Genomic DNA, 18,192 nt, shown 5'->3' on the forward strand with positions numbered 1-18,192 from the left:
AATCACTTTTGTTCTCAACACAAAATTCTAACTCAAATCACTAATTCACAATCAAAATTTCTATATAGCATCATAATCCAAATATCATAACTCATATGCTTGTATAATTATAACATTCATCAATAAAAAAAATGTTTTATTCTTTGATCCATACCTTTATGAGTTTCAACTCATAATCAATACATTTTCACTCAAACATTTTAGTATTTATTTCTATACTATTAGAATTAACTCAGTTGAAAAACATATCTGTCTCATCAAGATAATTTTCGTCATAGAACAATACTGATAAGGGGGTGATGGTGAAGTCATAAATCTTTCAACTTGCTCTCATAGATACATATATATATATGATTTTGTATTCATCATCAATGTAATACCATCATAACCACGTAATTCATTCCAAGCAAATTAACACATCTATTTATTACAAATGTTTTCTGTCACTCACAATTTCACACAACGAATTTACTTACTCAAGCTCAACGTTAATATCTAATTAAATTCCAATACTTGGCTTCTATTTTACTTACCGACATTTGCCAAATTAGAGAACGTCTTACGGAATTGAGTACTTCGTTTTCTCGATGCCATAGTCCAACTATGGTCTTACACGTAATCACAAATCACATACCGATGCCATAGCCCAACTATGGTCTTACACGAAATCACATATCACTTACCGATGCCATAGCCCAGCTATGGTCTTACACGGAATCACATATCACACATATCACTTACCGATGGCATAGCCCAGCTATGGTCTTACACGGAATCACATAATCACATGTTCACATGTTGCCATGGTCAAACCATGGTCTTTTCCGTCAATTCATCACATATCACAGAACGAAAGTACTCATTCCTGCGTTCTACTCAATTTGACTTCCAATTCAATTTTTCATACTATTATAATATTCATGGTTTAGACATAAAACAAAATATCTTATTATCTTTAATTTAACAATTAAACATAAGATTCTATCATATGAACATACTAATTTCACTTATTCAAGCAGATGTACATACACACGTTCCATCTATTTAAGTAAATTTGCTTATCATATTCACTTAATCAAATATGTTGAGCACATAGCATTATATAATCACCAACATACTTGGATGAGCTTGTCACAACATAAACTTTTTTTTTTAACTTATAGTCATCTCTTTTCATACATGAACACATCCATATCACAAATTTTTATACTTACCTTTCCAAATTCCAACATAACGTGAGCATATTTCATTTATCTCAATATCATTTTTAGCATTATCGAAAATAGCTCGATTGAAAATCATCTCTGTCTTAACAAAGCAATTTCGTTAGAGCCCGGAGATATCACATCATCAAGAGTAATAACGTGGCATGTATAGCTAGGCTCACATATGCTATGTTTGGTCCAAGAACCGACTAAACCGTAGCTCTGATACCACTAAATGTAACACCCCTTACCCGTATCCAACACCGGAATAGGGTACAAGGCATTACCAAAACACATACACTTGTAAACGTATTTAACCGAGTTATAAAATTTCATCAAAATTAAAACTTTCAAAATAATTAACATGTTTCTATAACTTTTCCCAATATATCCTCAAAATATTATAATCATAATAATTAGGGCCCGCGAGACCCGATACATACTCATGCAATTTAATGCTTCATTTCCATTTCATTCAATTCGCAATTTCTCATGCTCATAATTTAAATCATATCACTAGCAATTTCCATTTAATTCACGTGCAATTCAATGACATCAAATTCAAAACTAATACGTATTTACCATTTAACTCAATGTTTATTGATTATACCATTCAATAACACATTTATGAAATTCTCAATTTAGCAATGAAAATATCACTTTAGTTTGAATAACAACATCGTCCTGATATAAATACACTACCACTTATCCATTTACTTTAATTCTTTTGGGCCCATTTGTCACTTACCATCCTTAATCAAATTAGGGAACGGTCACGGAAAATTGAGTACTTCACTTTCACTTTGCCATAGTATAACTATGGTCTTACGTATGATCACTTATCACTTGTCCCTGATCAGATAAGTGTAGCCACCTATCACTTTGTTTCTTGATCAGATAAGTGTAGCCACTTATCACTTTGTTTCTTGATCAGATAAGTGTAGCCACCTATCACTTTGTTTCTTGATCAGATAAGTGTAGCCACTTATCACTTTGTTTCTTGATCAGATAAGTGTAGCCACTTATCACTCTGTCTCTTGATCAGATAAGTGTAGCTAAAGCTATCACTTATCACTTTTCACTTGTCACTTGATCAGATAAGTGTAGCCGAAGCTATCACTTATCACTTTGTCACTTGATCAGATAAGTATAGCCGAAGCTATTACTTATCACTTTCCACTTGTCACTTGATCAGATAAGTGTAGCTAAAGCTACCACTTATCACTTTGTCACTTGATCAGATAAGTATAGCCGAAGCTATTACTTATCACTTTCCACTTGTCACTTGATCAGATAAGTATAGCCGAAGCTATTACTTATCACTTTCCACTTGTCACTTGATCAGATAAGTGTAGCTAAAGCTACCACTTATCACTTTGTCACTTGATCAGAAGTACTCAAATCCGGCGTTCCGCTCAATTTGATCATTTATTCATATATCAGGCTTACCAACATGTGTTAATTCATAAACCATTCATGGTATTATTTCATGCCAAATCATATACTGAATATACCATACACACATACTATGAAACTTTATTTTCACACATGAGCTTAAACCATGACCAATAATGCACAAAAATAAGCATCATTCATATTTCATCGTTTATGAGTTATAATCAAACATATGACCATTTATACACGAATCATTCATATATTTCCCAATTTTCCTCCTCCTCCTCTCCATTCCACATCCTTAATGTGTATAACACACTTAAACAACATTAACCATAATTTCAATATTCACTAACATGTATATTCAAAGCAGTTTATCCGAGTCAGAGTCACTAAATTATTTTTATCCGGAGCTAAAGAGCTCCAAATTAAGATCCGTTAATTTTCCCTGAAACTAGACTCACATATCTTCATACCATAAAATTTTCATAATTTTTGGTTCAGCCAAATAGTACAGTTTATTCTTTAAAGTTTCCCCTGTTTCGCTGTCTGACAGTTCCGACCACTCTTCACTAAAAATTAATTATCTCATTGTACAGAATTCGGATGATGTTTTAGCTTGTTTCTTCTAAAAATAGACTCATTAAGGATTCTAACCATATAAACTATAACTCATAATCATTTTTGTACAATTTTTAATGATTTTCCAAAGTCAGAACAGGGGAACCCGAATTCATTCTGACCTTGTCTCACAAAATCTATTATATCTCATGATTTACAATTCCATTGCTCACATCATTTCTTTTATAAGAAACTAGACTCAATAAGCTTTAGTTTCATATTTTATTCATCCTCTAATTCAATCTCTACAATTTTTGGTGATTTTTCAAAGTTACACTACTGCTGCTGTCCAAAACTGCTTTAGTGCAAAATGTTGATTTCCATTTTGCCCCAAATTTCACAGTTTATACAATTCGGTCCTTTCTCAATTAACCCCTCAATTAATCTAATTTTCTCAATTAGTACTTTACTAGACATTATAAGTTGTTACACAACTATTGAAATTCAGAATTTCCACATATAACTCTATCTTCAAACTCTTTTACTATTAGGTCCCAAACATTCACTTTCTATTCAATTCTTTCAATAAAATCAGCATATGAACAATTTAAAGCTCTAATTTCATGCTAAATCATCATATACTTCCAGCACATATTCATATCAACTTTCAACTTCTTTCATAAAATCAAAAACTAATGGATTTAACAAGTGGGCCTAGTTGTTAAAGTCATAAAAATACAAAAATTTCAAGAAATAGTCAAGAATTGAACTTACTTGTAATAAAAATATGAAGAACCAGCTTGAAGAAGCCCTTCCATGGTGTTTTAGCTGATGAGAATTCAGAAAAATGAAGAGAAATCTGGATAATTCCACTTGGGTCCTAACTTTATTAAGCAAATTTTGCAATTTTCCAATTTTGCCCTTAATTCTCCTTACTTTCTTGCTGATTTCATGCCTCTGCCGTCCAGCCCAAATAGACCTTGGGTCTATTTGCCTTTAAAGCCCTCTTCCTTTTATCATTTAAGCTATTTAATCATTTCCCAAAATTTTGCATTTGTTACAATTTAGTCCTTTTTGTTCAATTAATTATCGGAACTTTAAAATTTCTTAACGAAACTTTAATACTAACTTTTTAACACTCCATGAATATTTATAAAAATATTTATGGCTCAGTTTAAAATCCCCGAGGTCTTGATACCTCATTTCGATTCTAATTATTTTAATATTTATTTCTAGTGCACTATTCACTATTTCAAAAATTTTCCTAACTTCATATTTAACTTATACTTACTAAATTAATAATATTTTCTACCCATTTGTCGAATTTAGTGATCTCGAATCACCGTTCCGACACCTCTGAAAATTCAAGCCATTACATTTTTTTTTTCGTCGGATTTGTGGTCCCGAAACCACTGTTCCGACTAAGCCTAAAATCGGGCTATTACAATTATTCTTGCCCGTGCTTTTTTAATCCTCTTTGGAGGGGTTTTTCCACATTAAATTTATGTGCTCAATTTCTCAATTTCTTCTGCTATTTTTTTTACTTGTTCGTTCCTTAATTAGGTCGATCTCCAACAATATGTTATAATGCCTTTGTTAGTATAAAAATATTACAATCGATCATGAAAATGAAAAGAGGAAAAAAAGAATCTATAAATTTAAAAAATTTACATGAACAAGATATACGATAAGATTAACTGAAACTCTGTCAAATGTGTATTGTCCTTCATGGGTTTTAGTGAGAGATGAATTGATTTCATTATGTCGTGTTTTTCATCAATGAATTACCAAGTGTTGCTGAATGGATGGAAATCAAACTTTATCGCACTTTTAAAGAGTTTACGATAAGGTGATCCTCTTCTTTATACTTGTTCATTTTGAGTGATCCTCTTCTTTATACTTGTTCATTTTGAGTCTCAATATGTTGCTCTTGGAATTATTGACAACAGAAAAAGAAAAGAAGATACATTGTATTAGGAAAGCATTCCTATCTCCCACTTCTTTGCAGACAACAGTTAAAATCTGTTTTCCACGTTCACTAAGAGGAATGTTGAAAGGTGAAAGAAGTGGTGGACAAGTATCGCCTAATGCAGGACAACAATTTAATATGACTGAGTGGTAATTATAATCATAATGTTATTTAAGTAAGCTTATTTGAGTATAAAAAATATTATTTATATTAATTTAATGTCTTTAGTTTTTGCATGGTAAGGTGGTTGTATTGCGTTCCATGAAAATTTAGTTTTAATCTCAAAACTCCTTTTATCTTTATTTCAGTAATAAAAAATAAACCAACAAATGAAAATTGAAAGACAAATATGAGAAACTCAAATTTAATTTTTTTAAGTTTGAATTATTACTTTCGAATTTAAATTAAATCATAAAAAGATATATAAAATAATTTAATCACGATTATGGCACAAAAATATATAAATATAACACAAGTACTTGAATTATTAAGTTTACATAGTTTAATGAGCTCAAGAGATGACAATGTCTTTTTCATTCAAATTATTGGAAAATATAGAATTAAGTACAATTAAGTTAGATTAGACTTTTATGAAAATTTTATTTTTTTTAAATTTTCACATAATTGTAATTTTAAAAAATAAATTACAAACTTCTAAAAGAATTAAAATTTTATGATATTTTTTAGATTTTTTATAATTACCTCGGAAGAATAGTAAAAGTAGATGTTTAAGCTATAATCCAAGGGCTAATTAACCTTTAAATTAATGCATCATATCACCATTTCATTAAAAAATAGAAATTAATAAACAAGTGACTAAAATGTAATAATCCGATTATAATGTAATTTTTTATAATTACACAACCAAAATATAATTTTAACTTTAATTTAGTGATCATTTATGTAGTTTACCCAATAAAAAATATATTAAATAAATCAAAAGAATTCAAATCCTAACAATATTTTCAATTGTTAAAAATATCATACGAGTTTGAAGCTTTATGAACAAGAGTATACTTGTATGCTAAAATCTACCGATTAGTTTATTAAAATATTCAAAAAAAAAAAGAAAAAAAAAACCAAAAGTATGTAATAATTTAGTTTTACATTGATGCAGGTACTTCTCTCCAATGTATATATTACATTATGCATTTATAGTTTAGAATTATGGTCAACTTGAGCCAACTGCTGCCTCAAAACCCTTCTCATAACCTTATTAGTAGCTGTTCTTGAAAGAGATGGGAGGGCCACAACATGAGAAACCTACAAATTTACAATTTATCTTACTTTGGGAAGATCAATGGTGAATTATCTTTGCATTATTTTAATGCAAAAGAGAACAGCAAACTTACCTTAAACAATGGATTCAGATTCCTCTGAACCGCTGAATTAAAAGATATTCTCAATTTATTCAAGTCTGATGTTGAATTATCTGGATCCTTGAACACAACTGCAATTACCAAATGCTCGGGGCCACCGTCTGCTGGCGGCACCCCAATGGCAGCTGTCTCGAGTACACTGCTATCAACTGCATTGCAGATGCGTTCAATCTCAACCGAACTAACCTGCTCAATTAATCAGCAGTCATCAAGGTTGCAAATATTGGTAAGACATTCTTCTCAAAAGGATTAAACCACAAAAACAAGCGCCAGACAACAGTACTTCATAGTGTGCACAAGTCTAAAATTTGGTGCATTAACAATCTTCACCCTAATGAAAATAACTATAGCCATGTTACTGGTTTAATCGATACACTCTCTTAAGGGATAATTCTTTGATTTAAACCAAGGGAGCCGCATCTTTAGGCAACGAAGTCTTGAAGGATCTATAAATGCCCAAAGAAAACAATACCTTTGATGTAAAGGTATGTGACTTGAAGATATTCCAAATCCCGGTCATTACAGTACAAGAGATTTAACTATGGAGTTGGTGAAAATAAATAGCAATCTTTCTATAGTTGGAATGTTTAAACCTCAAACCACAGGTGATATTCCATAGCATCAAATAAATACCTTGATACCCCCTATGTTCATTGTATCATCAGCACGGCCATGTGCTCGATAGTATCCCCTAGAGGTGCGCTCAAAGACATCCCCATGCCTTCGGAGAATCTGCAAAGGTAAATTCAGACAGATTTTAATTGCAAGAGAATATAACACAGTGGAGGCCTGTAAGATAGGGATAAATATTACTCCAACTCTTCATGTCTCTATCCATACCCGAGAGTTGTGTTTGACACTAAGCTCTGGGTCTAGGTAACACAAATTGGCTTTACCCTTTACATTTCAAAAATCCATTAATTAAGATAGATGCTATACAAGTATAATCAGCGCATTCTCACTGCAGTGGGTTGAACATTTTGAATCATTTTGCACCATTAAGACTTAGGACTACAGATTATATAGAAGATGATGCACCCAAAATAAAAATAAAAAAAGATGCCGAGAACCACAAGTTTCTCACCAATCCATTCCATGAAGGCATTTCCTTAAAGTAAACATCGTAGTGACTGGCATTTAGCAGTGTGCTTGAAGAACCAAACATAAGAGGACCAAGGGCCAGTTCCCCCATCCCTGGTGCATCCTCTGGCTGAAAATTAATCAAAGTTGAAGTAATTAATTGCATTTAATTTTACATTTATAATTAAACATGTAGAATTCCCCATAGGTACTGAAAATTAACAAGGGTTGGATTGGAACTTACAATAGGATGGCCATCGTCGCCAAGAATAAACAAACGGCAACCCATGACTGAAGTACTGAAAGCAGCTAATGATTGGGGCTGTAGAAATGACCCAGAAACAAAACCGCCACCAATTTCAGTGCCACCACAATATTCAATGACAGGCTTGTAGCAAGCTCTCCCCATCAACCATAGGTATTCGTCTACATTAGATGCTTCACCGGTGGAGCTGAAGCAACTGCCAATTTCAGAAAAACAGCAAAAAAGCAGGAAGAATCAATATTGGATTAAAATCCACAGCAGGTCAACTTCCTTATAAGAAAATATACTCTCAAGTGATTTGACCATATCAAGAACAAACTAGGTTCAGTATATAAGGCAACTTACCGGATGGATGACCAATCATAGCCAGCTATGCAGTCTGTACTTTTCCAAGTGCGGACAATGCTAGGGATGACACCAAGCATTGTTACTTTTGCATCCTAGACAAGTTTAACTAAAATACGTAAATTCCCTGATGAATAAGATACAAAATTCTACAAAAGCACTCCCTTGGTGCTTCTTTTGTGTTTGTTTTATTGTTCAACTAAAAGGAAAAAAAAAGAGATAATACATAGGCTATGACATCTTCATAATTAAATCATCTTCAGACAACTGGATACTGTTTCATCCCAGAACAAGTGTTGGCCAAAAAGGATGTGAAGCCAAAAAGGAGCCAATTACTTATTATGTTATTGAATGGTCTGACGAGATTGCACCAACTGGAGTTATATAAATATATATATGCGTGTGTGTCAAGATTCTATAAGCTGATTATACGAGTCAAGGACAATCATACTTTAATGAAACAAACAATCATACTTTAATGAAACAATTACAATAGATTACTACCTGTACAAACTTGGAAAAGCCGGAACTAAGGGGAGATCCATTGTATAATGCCATTGAAGCACCATTTAACAATGAAGCATATACTAACCAAGGACCCATCATCCATCCAAGGTTTGTTGGCCATGCAACAATATCACCCTTGCGGATGTCCATGTGGCACCATGCATCTGCAGCAGCTTTGAAAGGACTCCCATTGGTCCAAGGTATTGCCTTTGGCTCACCTACACAAGAAATAAGCTCAATTAGCAAGTCAATTTCATTTTTACTGACCTTCAGCCGGCTTTAAACTATGGAAAAGTGGAAAAAATTATTAATTAACTACTTAGTCCTATCCTACTGTTCTTTTGTTCAACAATTTCAACAGTAGAATTACACTAAAAGTTGATTTAACTTTTTGTATCACTTCAAATCCAGTCTATCATAAAGGAACCAAACAAATCGAGGTTGATTTTCAACCATTCCTGAGAAGATTTTGGATAACTTAATCTTCATTGGCTATACAGGAGAACTTGTAAATTTGTTTACAAAGGCACTAAATTGGAAATCAAGTTGATAATCTATGCAACAAGCTAGGCATGATCAACATCTATGCTCCAACTTGAGGGGGAGTGTGAAAAGCCGATACATAGCACATTTATAGGACTTTGTAAATAACTAATTTGTAAAGATTTGGGGAGATTTTATTTTCTTTCCTTTATACACATAATAATACTTGTATAAATTTTGCCTTGTGGTGAATACGGAATATAGAATTCTCTCCTCTCTTCTGTACTTTTGAACACTTAAATAATCATTTTACTTTTCTTTCTTGATTTTGACGCTACTTTTGGTAATCAATTGGCTCGGGATGTTGAAACTAAAGTGCCAGATGTACTAATGTGATGTAGATAAACAAAAATACCATGTTTGATAATTACTCAGAAGACATAATGGCAAGTCTTTCCTTTATTATCTTCTCTCCTACCACCAAATGTATGAAATTGGTCTCTTGAATTTTATTGGTATATTCCAACGTATATAATAATACCCAAGTGAGATTGGTTGACTGAATATCGAGCAAACACAAAAGTTACCATTAATTTACATTTAGGACACTGCTCGAAACATAACTACACCAAAATTGTTTCTCATGCCACGACCTATATGGAAGTTTGCTACGACAAACATTTAATGCCAATATGCTAAAATGAAAATTAGGCTGTTTTTATTTATTTTTAACTAAATTAAGCTTTTTTCATTTGGGACTTAGAAACTACACTATCACCATGATTTTAGGCCACCTTACCTATTTAAATGACATTTTGTTTGTAAGGAATTACAAGAAATAAGGAGTTTTTGAAGTTACCTGTAGTTCCAGATGAGAAAAGGATATTTGTAAATGCCTCTATTGGTTGTTCTACTGCTTTAAAAACATCTCCCCTGCAATTTGAGATTTAAAAAAAAAAAAAAATTGACCCGGGCAGATACAGCTTAAAGTCTTGCAGAAATTTTACATGCAATCAAATAAAGAAATTGATAATCAAGTGATTTTATGATAAATACAACTAAATGTTAGATATTACAATAATATCAACCACGTAATAGACCAATATGAAAACAGGGCCAGAATTTGGTTAATTTGGATCTACTTTATCTCAGTAAATTGCAATTTTTATAATATATAAATTTGTCTTTTCCTACAACATTATTTTGAGAGGCCATAATTTGCAAAACTTTAGAATATGGAGTTTCAAGAAGCTACTAGAGAGAGTTGATCTCACTCCAAAAGATTGCTTTAGTATTATCAACATCCAAACGTGCCCATTGGTCCTGAAGATTGCTACCAAGGTAAATTGCATAACCACCCCAAGCCCAGCTAACTTTTCATTCATCCCAGGTAAGAATCTTCTACAACACGTAACCATTTTACGTAAATACACTTGAAACATCCACCATCATTAAAGTAGCATGTCTTGCTTATTTAAATTTAAAAAACAACATATCAATTCTGCAATAGAGAAAATGAACGATATCTCATGGACATCAATCAGATATTGCCTCAAAGCAAACTACACAAAAAAATGGTGGAACGGTATGGAGAATGACAACAGATGACCATAGGTATGAATCACAAAGATAACAGTAGATTAGCCAGAAGAACTAGAGTTCTCACTTGAACTTTTTAACTCTTTCCAGAAACTCAGGCCATGAAATATCACCGTCGCGCAACTTGATGTTGAAACTAGAGCTTTTGGCTGGTAAAACAATGGCCATAGGTGCCTTAGCTTCCACAACTCTACTGCAGAATGGAAGCTACGTTGTGAGATAACTTCCATTAGAAATAAGAAATATAAATATAAAGGAACACACCACCTTAAATAGGTGAGGACAAAGTTTAAAGTACTGCACCTGTATAAAGGTAAGCTTTTCTCACCGCGAATAATAAGATCCTGAGATAAAACAACAAAAGAACTAACTGAGAAGATCAAGTAAATGTACTTGAGTGAGGATCTGGAAAGACTAAAAAACCATCAAAAACCTTTAGGACCAAGTCAGAGATAAAAGAGTTACTAAAGGAAAGACCAAAAAATAATAATATCAAATAAGGATCCTGAAAAGTGTTCTAGATATAACAGTAGTAATGATACGCATACAAGATGAATTATCAAGAGAAAAGACAAAAAGCAAAATGAAGGTAAAAAGGAATTGCTAACAAATATACTTGAGCAGGATGGTCTGACTTCCCACTACCCAATTCAAAAAATTTCATACACGGTTAAAGATCACTGCTTCGAATTTGCTTAGAATTTGAGCTCCTAGTCACATAAGTACCATCAATGAGGTGCCACCAACATGCATGCCTGTACAGAAAAAGCTAGCACCTAACTATTGTTGATGCAATGTCTAACTAGATCAATGAATGTGGAACATTTCATCAGAAAAATGAACACACTATGGTTAAGGATTATGAAGTCAAGCAAGGAGGCATTGTTCTTAATGCTATTTATTATCTGAAAAGGTAAGCTTCTATGAAAAAATCACCAACTTTCCCTTCTAATAAAAGAGCATATATTGGGCCATACATTGCATGGACTAATTCAAAGTAAAAAATGCCATGTAAGCACAATAACAACATGAACTCCAAAAAGACAAGTTGCAAATATTCGAAAGAGATTGAAATACAAGAAACAAATATTCTATAATCTGCTGAAAGGATGAAAGGAAAACCTGAGCAAATATGGCTTTTGCTTTTGATATTTTAAGCCTTGTTGATATTTCAAGTGGAGCAAAACTATCGGCAATTGATACAACTACATAGCCAGCTAGAACAATTGCGAGGTAGATAATCACAGAGTAGACATTCATTGGCATATCAATTGCAATTGCAGATCCTCTGTTTAAACCCAGAGCATTGAGTGCATGTGCAACTAACCTACAAATTTAAAACAACAAAGGACTGCAAGTTAATATGATAGCAAAGTTAATAGAAGTATTAAGAACGAGAATTTTCATTACAACATCAAAGCTCTTCATTTATCAAATTCAGAAAATCTAAGTTCATATGCGACTATTCCCACGGATGCTAGTAAGTAGAATCATCCAACAAAATTAAAGTATAAAATTTTAAAATATTATCTGTTTCTGTCATACTTCAACATATATATTCAAAATCACAAGCTCTAAAGTGCACAATGTATATAAAAAATCATTGAATTCATTTGATCAGCAAACTAGTCAGGCAAAAAATCCTTAAAAACTAAAAGACAACTCTAAGAAAAAAATTGATGCTACAGCATAGAACAGAATTACAAGAATGCTAATGTTTGCTCTTATTTTGGCTTATGGGGAAGCAATAAATAATATTACTACTCAATACCATTTCCATTTGAACTTGCTAATCTCAAGCTATACTTTTTAAACTTCAATAGTGAATGCAAGTATCTAGTTAAACCATTTAGAAACTTACGTCTAAACTTCACTCTTACACAAACAAACAAAAATAGAAGCAAATATGAACAAACACTATATCTATAAGATGAAGAGCACCATACCAAACCTCTGTCTGCAATTCCTTAAGTGTCATGCTTTTCACAGGAAGATCATCATCTCCCTCATCACGCCATATTATTACTATATCATCCAAACTTCTCTTACTATTAACATTCAAGCAATTCTTTGCAGGGTTCACAAAAGCTCCAGGAAGCCATTTACCACCTGGATTTAATGTGAGGCTTTCTTCAGATGGACTCTGTAAGATACAATTAGGAGGGACAGAGAAATCTATGCACATTTCATCAAGTACAGTTTTCCAATAAACCTGGCATATCAAAATATAGGAGAAAATATTTGTTTAATAATAACCCAAAATTCAAAATCATCAAATACCTTAATGTTTTCCAAAGAAATGTGAGCTTGAAACCATAACAACCATACCTCAGGGTTTGAGACCGAAAATTCCTGAAGATGAGAGAAACTTGATATAGGGTCCCTGTATTTCGAGCCTAAGAATTCTTTTCCATGTCTCTCCAGCAGACGGCCAATATTTGTAAACAATGCACTCTCCCTATCCATCCATGAATTGACATAATAAAACACAATACCAGTATTAATACATCAATGTTGCTCAAATGACAATTCTTCCTAAATTAGGGTTATCCCTCTTGATTCAACTAAGTGAAAAGCGGAAATATTATTTAAACAAGCTGCATCATCTAGTTGAAGCTATTCTAGGCTAGCCATTAGATGAAAAAGAATCAATTAACTAAAACAGATTAATGTTCAATTCTTTTCTTTACTTCATTCTATCCAAGAAATACAATTTTCAATCACTCATTCAGTTCAGTTGGCAACTATAAAAGAAATTGAATTTTTTTTGTTAAACCCAATCAAATCTGAGCTTCTTCACTGTTGGTATACTAAAATTAAACTGAATTATCAGTAAAAAGAGTAGCTCCTAATTTTGATGATTGCCAGAATGAACAAAATAACTGACTACTTGAGATTTTTTCACTTCCTTTTAGCAATTTCTTCACTTTCAGCTATAAAGTACAAAAAAGGAAAAATTCTGGCAGAGTTGTAAAGTACAATTTAAACTAATTACTTAGATCACTTTAAAAAAGGCAATAACTTGAAGATCAAAGTACTAATAACTAACAGAGAAAAAAAAAAAGAGGGAATCCTCACGGGTCGGGAATCCAAGCGGGGGGGTCGGGTCCGAAGTCTTTGTAACAACCGTAGTACAAGGCTTGATGGAGAGAGAAAGGGAGATTAGGGGTAAGTACATGTTTGGAAATTCGGTTCCAAGCCTCCGGCGTAGCAGATCCGTAATCACGAACGATCTCCGTCACCTTCTTGTGAATTTCTTGTGCAAGTTCAGACGATATCCCCAACGCTTCCACATCTTTAACGGTGACCGAATCCAAAGATCTGTACACCATTTTTTTTTCGGTTTTTACTTTTATTTGAACTCTGAAGTAAAACAGATGAGTGAGATTTCAGTGAAGAAAACTGATAATGCTTTGGAAGTTTTTCTTACGTATACTCCTAAAACAATGTCACTTTCTCAAGTTTTTATTTTGGATTTGGCCAAATTTATATTAGCCCCTCTTTTAATCATCTTCCAGTGTGACGGCTGAAATTGCTGAATGAGAGATCCTGATAACATAAGAGGCGCACAAAATGGATTTGGATAAAATTTAATTTTCGTTTTCTATATAAATTTAGGCTTGGGCAAGATTTTCTTGCCTGAATCCAGCTTAGCTAAATTTATATTAGCCCCTATACTATAGTGAATCAACGAATTTAATCATCTTGGACTATCCATCCAAGTTAAAAGACTTATTTAAAAATTGGAAGAATTTAGATAAAATATGAAGCTCAAAAAATAAATTTAGATAAAATTTATGATTCGTTTTTTATATGGGTTGGGCTTTGGGAAAAGATTTTTTACCTGAATCTAACTGGACCTGGTCCCAATATATTATGTTATAAAAAAATATTATATTAATTATATATGTTAAATAATAATTATATATATTAAATCACAAATCCAATAATTATTAAATTCATTACCTACGACCTAAAAAAATTTATCCAACTAAATAACTCAACTCAAAATATAAAATTTTAAAAAATATATTTAATGCAATAAAATATTTATTATTTTTATTTTTATTTTTAATATAATAAAAAATTTATTATATTTATAGTAGTGTTTTTAATATAAATACTTTTTAATGTGTTAGAAAATTTTCATTTTAGCATTTTTCAGTACATTTAGTGTATTATATTTTTTAAAAAAATTTATTTTTAAATAAAAACTAATCCAAAAAATTCAAATATGGGTGGGTCAAGTTAAGCTTAGGCTTACCTTTCTTAAATCGGGTTGGGCTTGGGCAAAAAATAAGCTCATTTTTCGAGTCGGGCCTGGCCTGAGCTTGGAAAATTGGTTTAGACACCTTGTATGGACTCGACTTGGCCCGACCTGACCCATGAACACTTCTAGTCACGGGGCTAGAACTTTAGTCTTGTAAACCACACGACCTTAGACAAAATCTTAGTTTCAAATCTGCCTAAGCCAGTCTAACTCTCAAAAGATGATATTTCACAAAGTTAATTCTCTAACGCACCGAAATAAAGCGAAAGCAAACTCAAAACAAAGAAGCAATGAAAGATCTGAAAAGCCATAAGAAAGTAATGCACACAATGTGTTTAAGAAAATGTTCTCAAATATATTCAATTAACTCTAAATGAAATGATTACAAATAAGAAGGAAGATATTTATTTATAATTGAGCTCCCCAAATCCAATGATATAGTTTAAATTACATATTGAAATCAAAGCTTATCTACAAGATGATAGTCTTAAGGGATTTAAGCATTATACAATCTTATCCCTTAATATTACAAAATATTCACCATGGTAACTCTAGTTTTACTATAGTGTTTCATTAGGTCACCAAAGCTTTAAGTAGATGAGTTTCTCCATATATTCTACGAATCGAGCTAGTTTAAGTGAGTCAAATGAGCCGCATTTAATTACTTGACCTCTATGGGACATTTGCATGAATTCGTCATAAGTTTTGATTTGCGGCCCCTGACATTCTCCCCTATCCATCTCACAATGCCCTTGTCGTGTTCTCAAAATGACACTAGTCTAACTCGTCTTAGAACTGTTATGATGCCTACGCTAATTTCCCAACCATTCTCTCTGTTAAGTAGTTTCACCCGAAACATTTGCCTCAACTTATATCTTTGTTGTCGTTTAACTCAAATTGTTTCTCTCCTTTGTACATCTCATTCACAAAAACCCACTACTCTTACTTACCCCCTTATGACTTGCCTCGATCAAGATCCCTTTGATCCATACAAAAAGACTTTGGCACACCTACATTGAACATTATGTTAACCTTGAGTATTGCCGCTAATTTTGGTTTGTAAGCCCATCGGCTTACCTGTTTTAGAACTCTGAAAGGGTCCTATATCTTTGCCAAGTCAATGGTAAGTCATAATGAAAAACATTAAGAAAGTGTTTGAGATATACCTTGGTCATGACATTTACTCATTTTGACTGCCCAGTTTGTATCACTACTTTTCCTACAAAGTTTGATGCACAACACACCTCTCACATAGGTGGTAGCCCCATTGATAACTCAACAGGCTTCATATCGATTTTTTGCCCCTTTAATATTTCCAATGAGGTCTCCTTAACAGTTCGATCTACCAAGTCAACGTTCTTACCATAATGAACATCCTCGACTAGCTAGATTGTTGACAATAACTTCTTCTACCTTTCTCATCACAATTCACTAGCACAACCTATTGTCGTTGACGAATGTCCAAGATATATATGCAATCATCAAAAGGAGCCAAAAAAAAATTAATATTTTCAAGGAAATTCAAGCCAAGAATAAAGTTGTAATCATCTAAATGAATTACCTCAAAGTCTTCTTTATTTTTCTACTAACCGATCTATAGTTCAACTCATTGTGTTACTCTCACAGTTGGGACCTCTTTAGAATTAGTAGTCTTAATCTTCTTAGTCGATTTGCTAACTGAGAGACCAAGTTTACTCACGAAAATTTTCAACATGAACAAGTTTGATGTCCCCATATCAACAAGAGCATTCATTCTTTGACCTGTGATGTTGATGTCCACAAACATCAATCATTTATGCTTGTGATCCCTATTCACTTTTGCAGAATAGAGTATCAATGATCCAAGATTTAATACCATTTCCTCATCAAGCTTTGTTTCATCTTCTTCACTGATCACATACAACTTAGATCGCTCTAGATAGTCCCATATCTTATGTGAATTGCAACATAAGAAGGACTTCACTAGCTCCTCTATTTTGTTGTTGGGCTTCAAGTTCCTATTATATGGTTTCTTATTACCACAAATTCCACCATTAGCGTTTTAACCTATCCTTTTTCATTTACCCCACCGTTGCCCTCCTCATTGGGTTTGGAGGACTTGAACTTGTTTTTCCTCGAAACAAGCTCAATTAAAGACTTTGTTATAGGCATGAATTTGGTAAGTTCTTTGACCCTTTGATGTTGCAACTCTTGCTTTACCTAAGGCTTCAACCTATCCACAAAAGGAGAAAAATACCTCATTCTCACCCAAATAAAAAATTTAGAGTATTAGTCTACTGAACTCCTTCACATACTCTTTAACTATGGCTTATTGAATAAGTTAGTGCAATTTAGCCCAAGCCTCATTCTTAGCATACTCTAGGTATAACTGCCCATTGGATTCAATTTGAAACTCCTCCCAAGTTTCAACAGCGACCCTACCTTGTTTCTTATCTGTGGATCTACGACACCACCATAAAAGAGCGACATCTGTAAAATACATAGCAATAGTATTTACCTTAGTAGCATTAGTAACAACCCAATTTTTAATAGTACTACAAAATACGAGTTTAAAACCCTATTTTCATAAATCAAGTTCGTAAATATTAAATGTGAATATTTATGGTGTGACAGCCCTAAAGTGACCCTAGTCGGAAAGCGACTTCGGGACCGCTAAATCGAGTCACCAAATTATTTGAATATGATAATTATTGTCTAAAATATGTGAATATGAATGTGTGAAAGTTTTAAGCTTCGATTTAGTTAATTGCATGTGAATTTAGTTAATAGGACTTATGTGTGACACTTTTGAAATGTGATAGGTTAATCTATAAGGATCTATTAGTGTATGTAATAAAAAGGGTGGACTTGCATGTCAATTTCCCCACTTAATTGGTAGTGGCCAGCCATGACAATGAGGGTGGACAAAATGTGATGGGTAAAACATGTCATAAACATGTTATGTTAGTGTTTTATGGGAGGAATGATAAAATAAGGAGCATGGGTAATAAAATAATAGTGGTTAGTAGGAGGAGAAAGAGAAAAAGAAAAAAAATGAGCTAGGCTACTCTTCCATTGCCGTGACTTGAGGAAGGAAGAAGAAGAGGATTTTCTTGCTTCATGTTCGGTTGGTTGGTGTTTAGGAGGAGGTATGT

General features: G+C 32.9%; 1 protein-coding gene across 1 annotated transcript; it reads right to left on the bottom strand.

The window, feature by feature from the left end:
- Positions 1 to 6,075: 6,075 nt before the first annotated feature.
- LOC107887048 (probable acyl-activating enzyme 17, peroxisomal) lies at positions 6,076 to 14,409 on the bottom strand. The gene is made up of 14 exons (XM_041097075.1): positions 13,867 to 14,409; positions 13,117 to 13,246; positions 12,735 to 13,000; positions 11,911 to 12,115; positions 11,092 to 11,132; positions 10,856 to 10,981; positions 10,049 to 10,122; positions 8,704 to 8,924; positions 8,200 to 8,294; positions 7,834 to 8,050; positions 7,594 to 7,719; positions 7,143 to 7,241; positions 6,483 to 6,695; positions 6,076 to 6,393 (listed from the first exon to the last, which is right to left on the bottom strand). Exons 1-14 carry the CDS (start codon positions 14,118 to 14,120, stop codon positions 6,283 to 6,285), a joined length of 2,178 nt encoding a protein of 725 aa, XP_040953009.1. The 5' UTR covers positions 14,121 to 14,409; the 3' UTR covers positions 6,076 to 6,282.
- Positions 14,410 to 18,192: the final 3,783 nt, after the last annotated feature.

This window comes from Gossypium hirsutum, chromosome A03, assembly GCF_007990345.1.
Source record: "Gossypium hirsutum isolate 1008001.06 chromosome A03, Gossypium_hirsutum_v2.1, whole genome shotgun sequence".
Taxonomy (NCBI): domain Eukaryota; kingdom Viridiplantae; phylum Streptophyta; class Magnoliopsida; order Malvales; family Malvaceae; genus Gossypium; species Gossypium hirsutum.

Bases quoted from the DNA above. Each gene is read 5' to 3' on its own strand.
- LOC107887048 (XM_041097075.1), bottom strand. From the start codon at position 14,120: ATGGTGTACAGATCTTTGGATTCGGTCACCGTTAAAGATGTGGAAGCG. The intron at 13,001-13,116 runs GTATGGTTGTTA...TTGATATGCCAG, and splicing joins TTTCGGTCTCAAACCCTGAG to GTTTATTGGAAAACTGTACT. The intron at 11,133-11,910 runs GTTTTCCTTTCA...GTTTTATCTCAG, and splicing joins CAAAAGCCATATTTGCTCAG to GATCTTATTATTCGCGGTGA.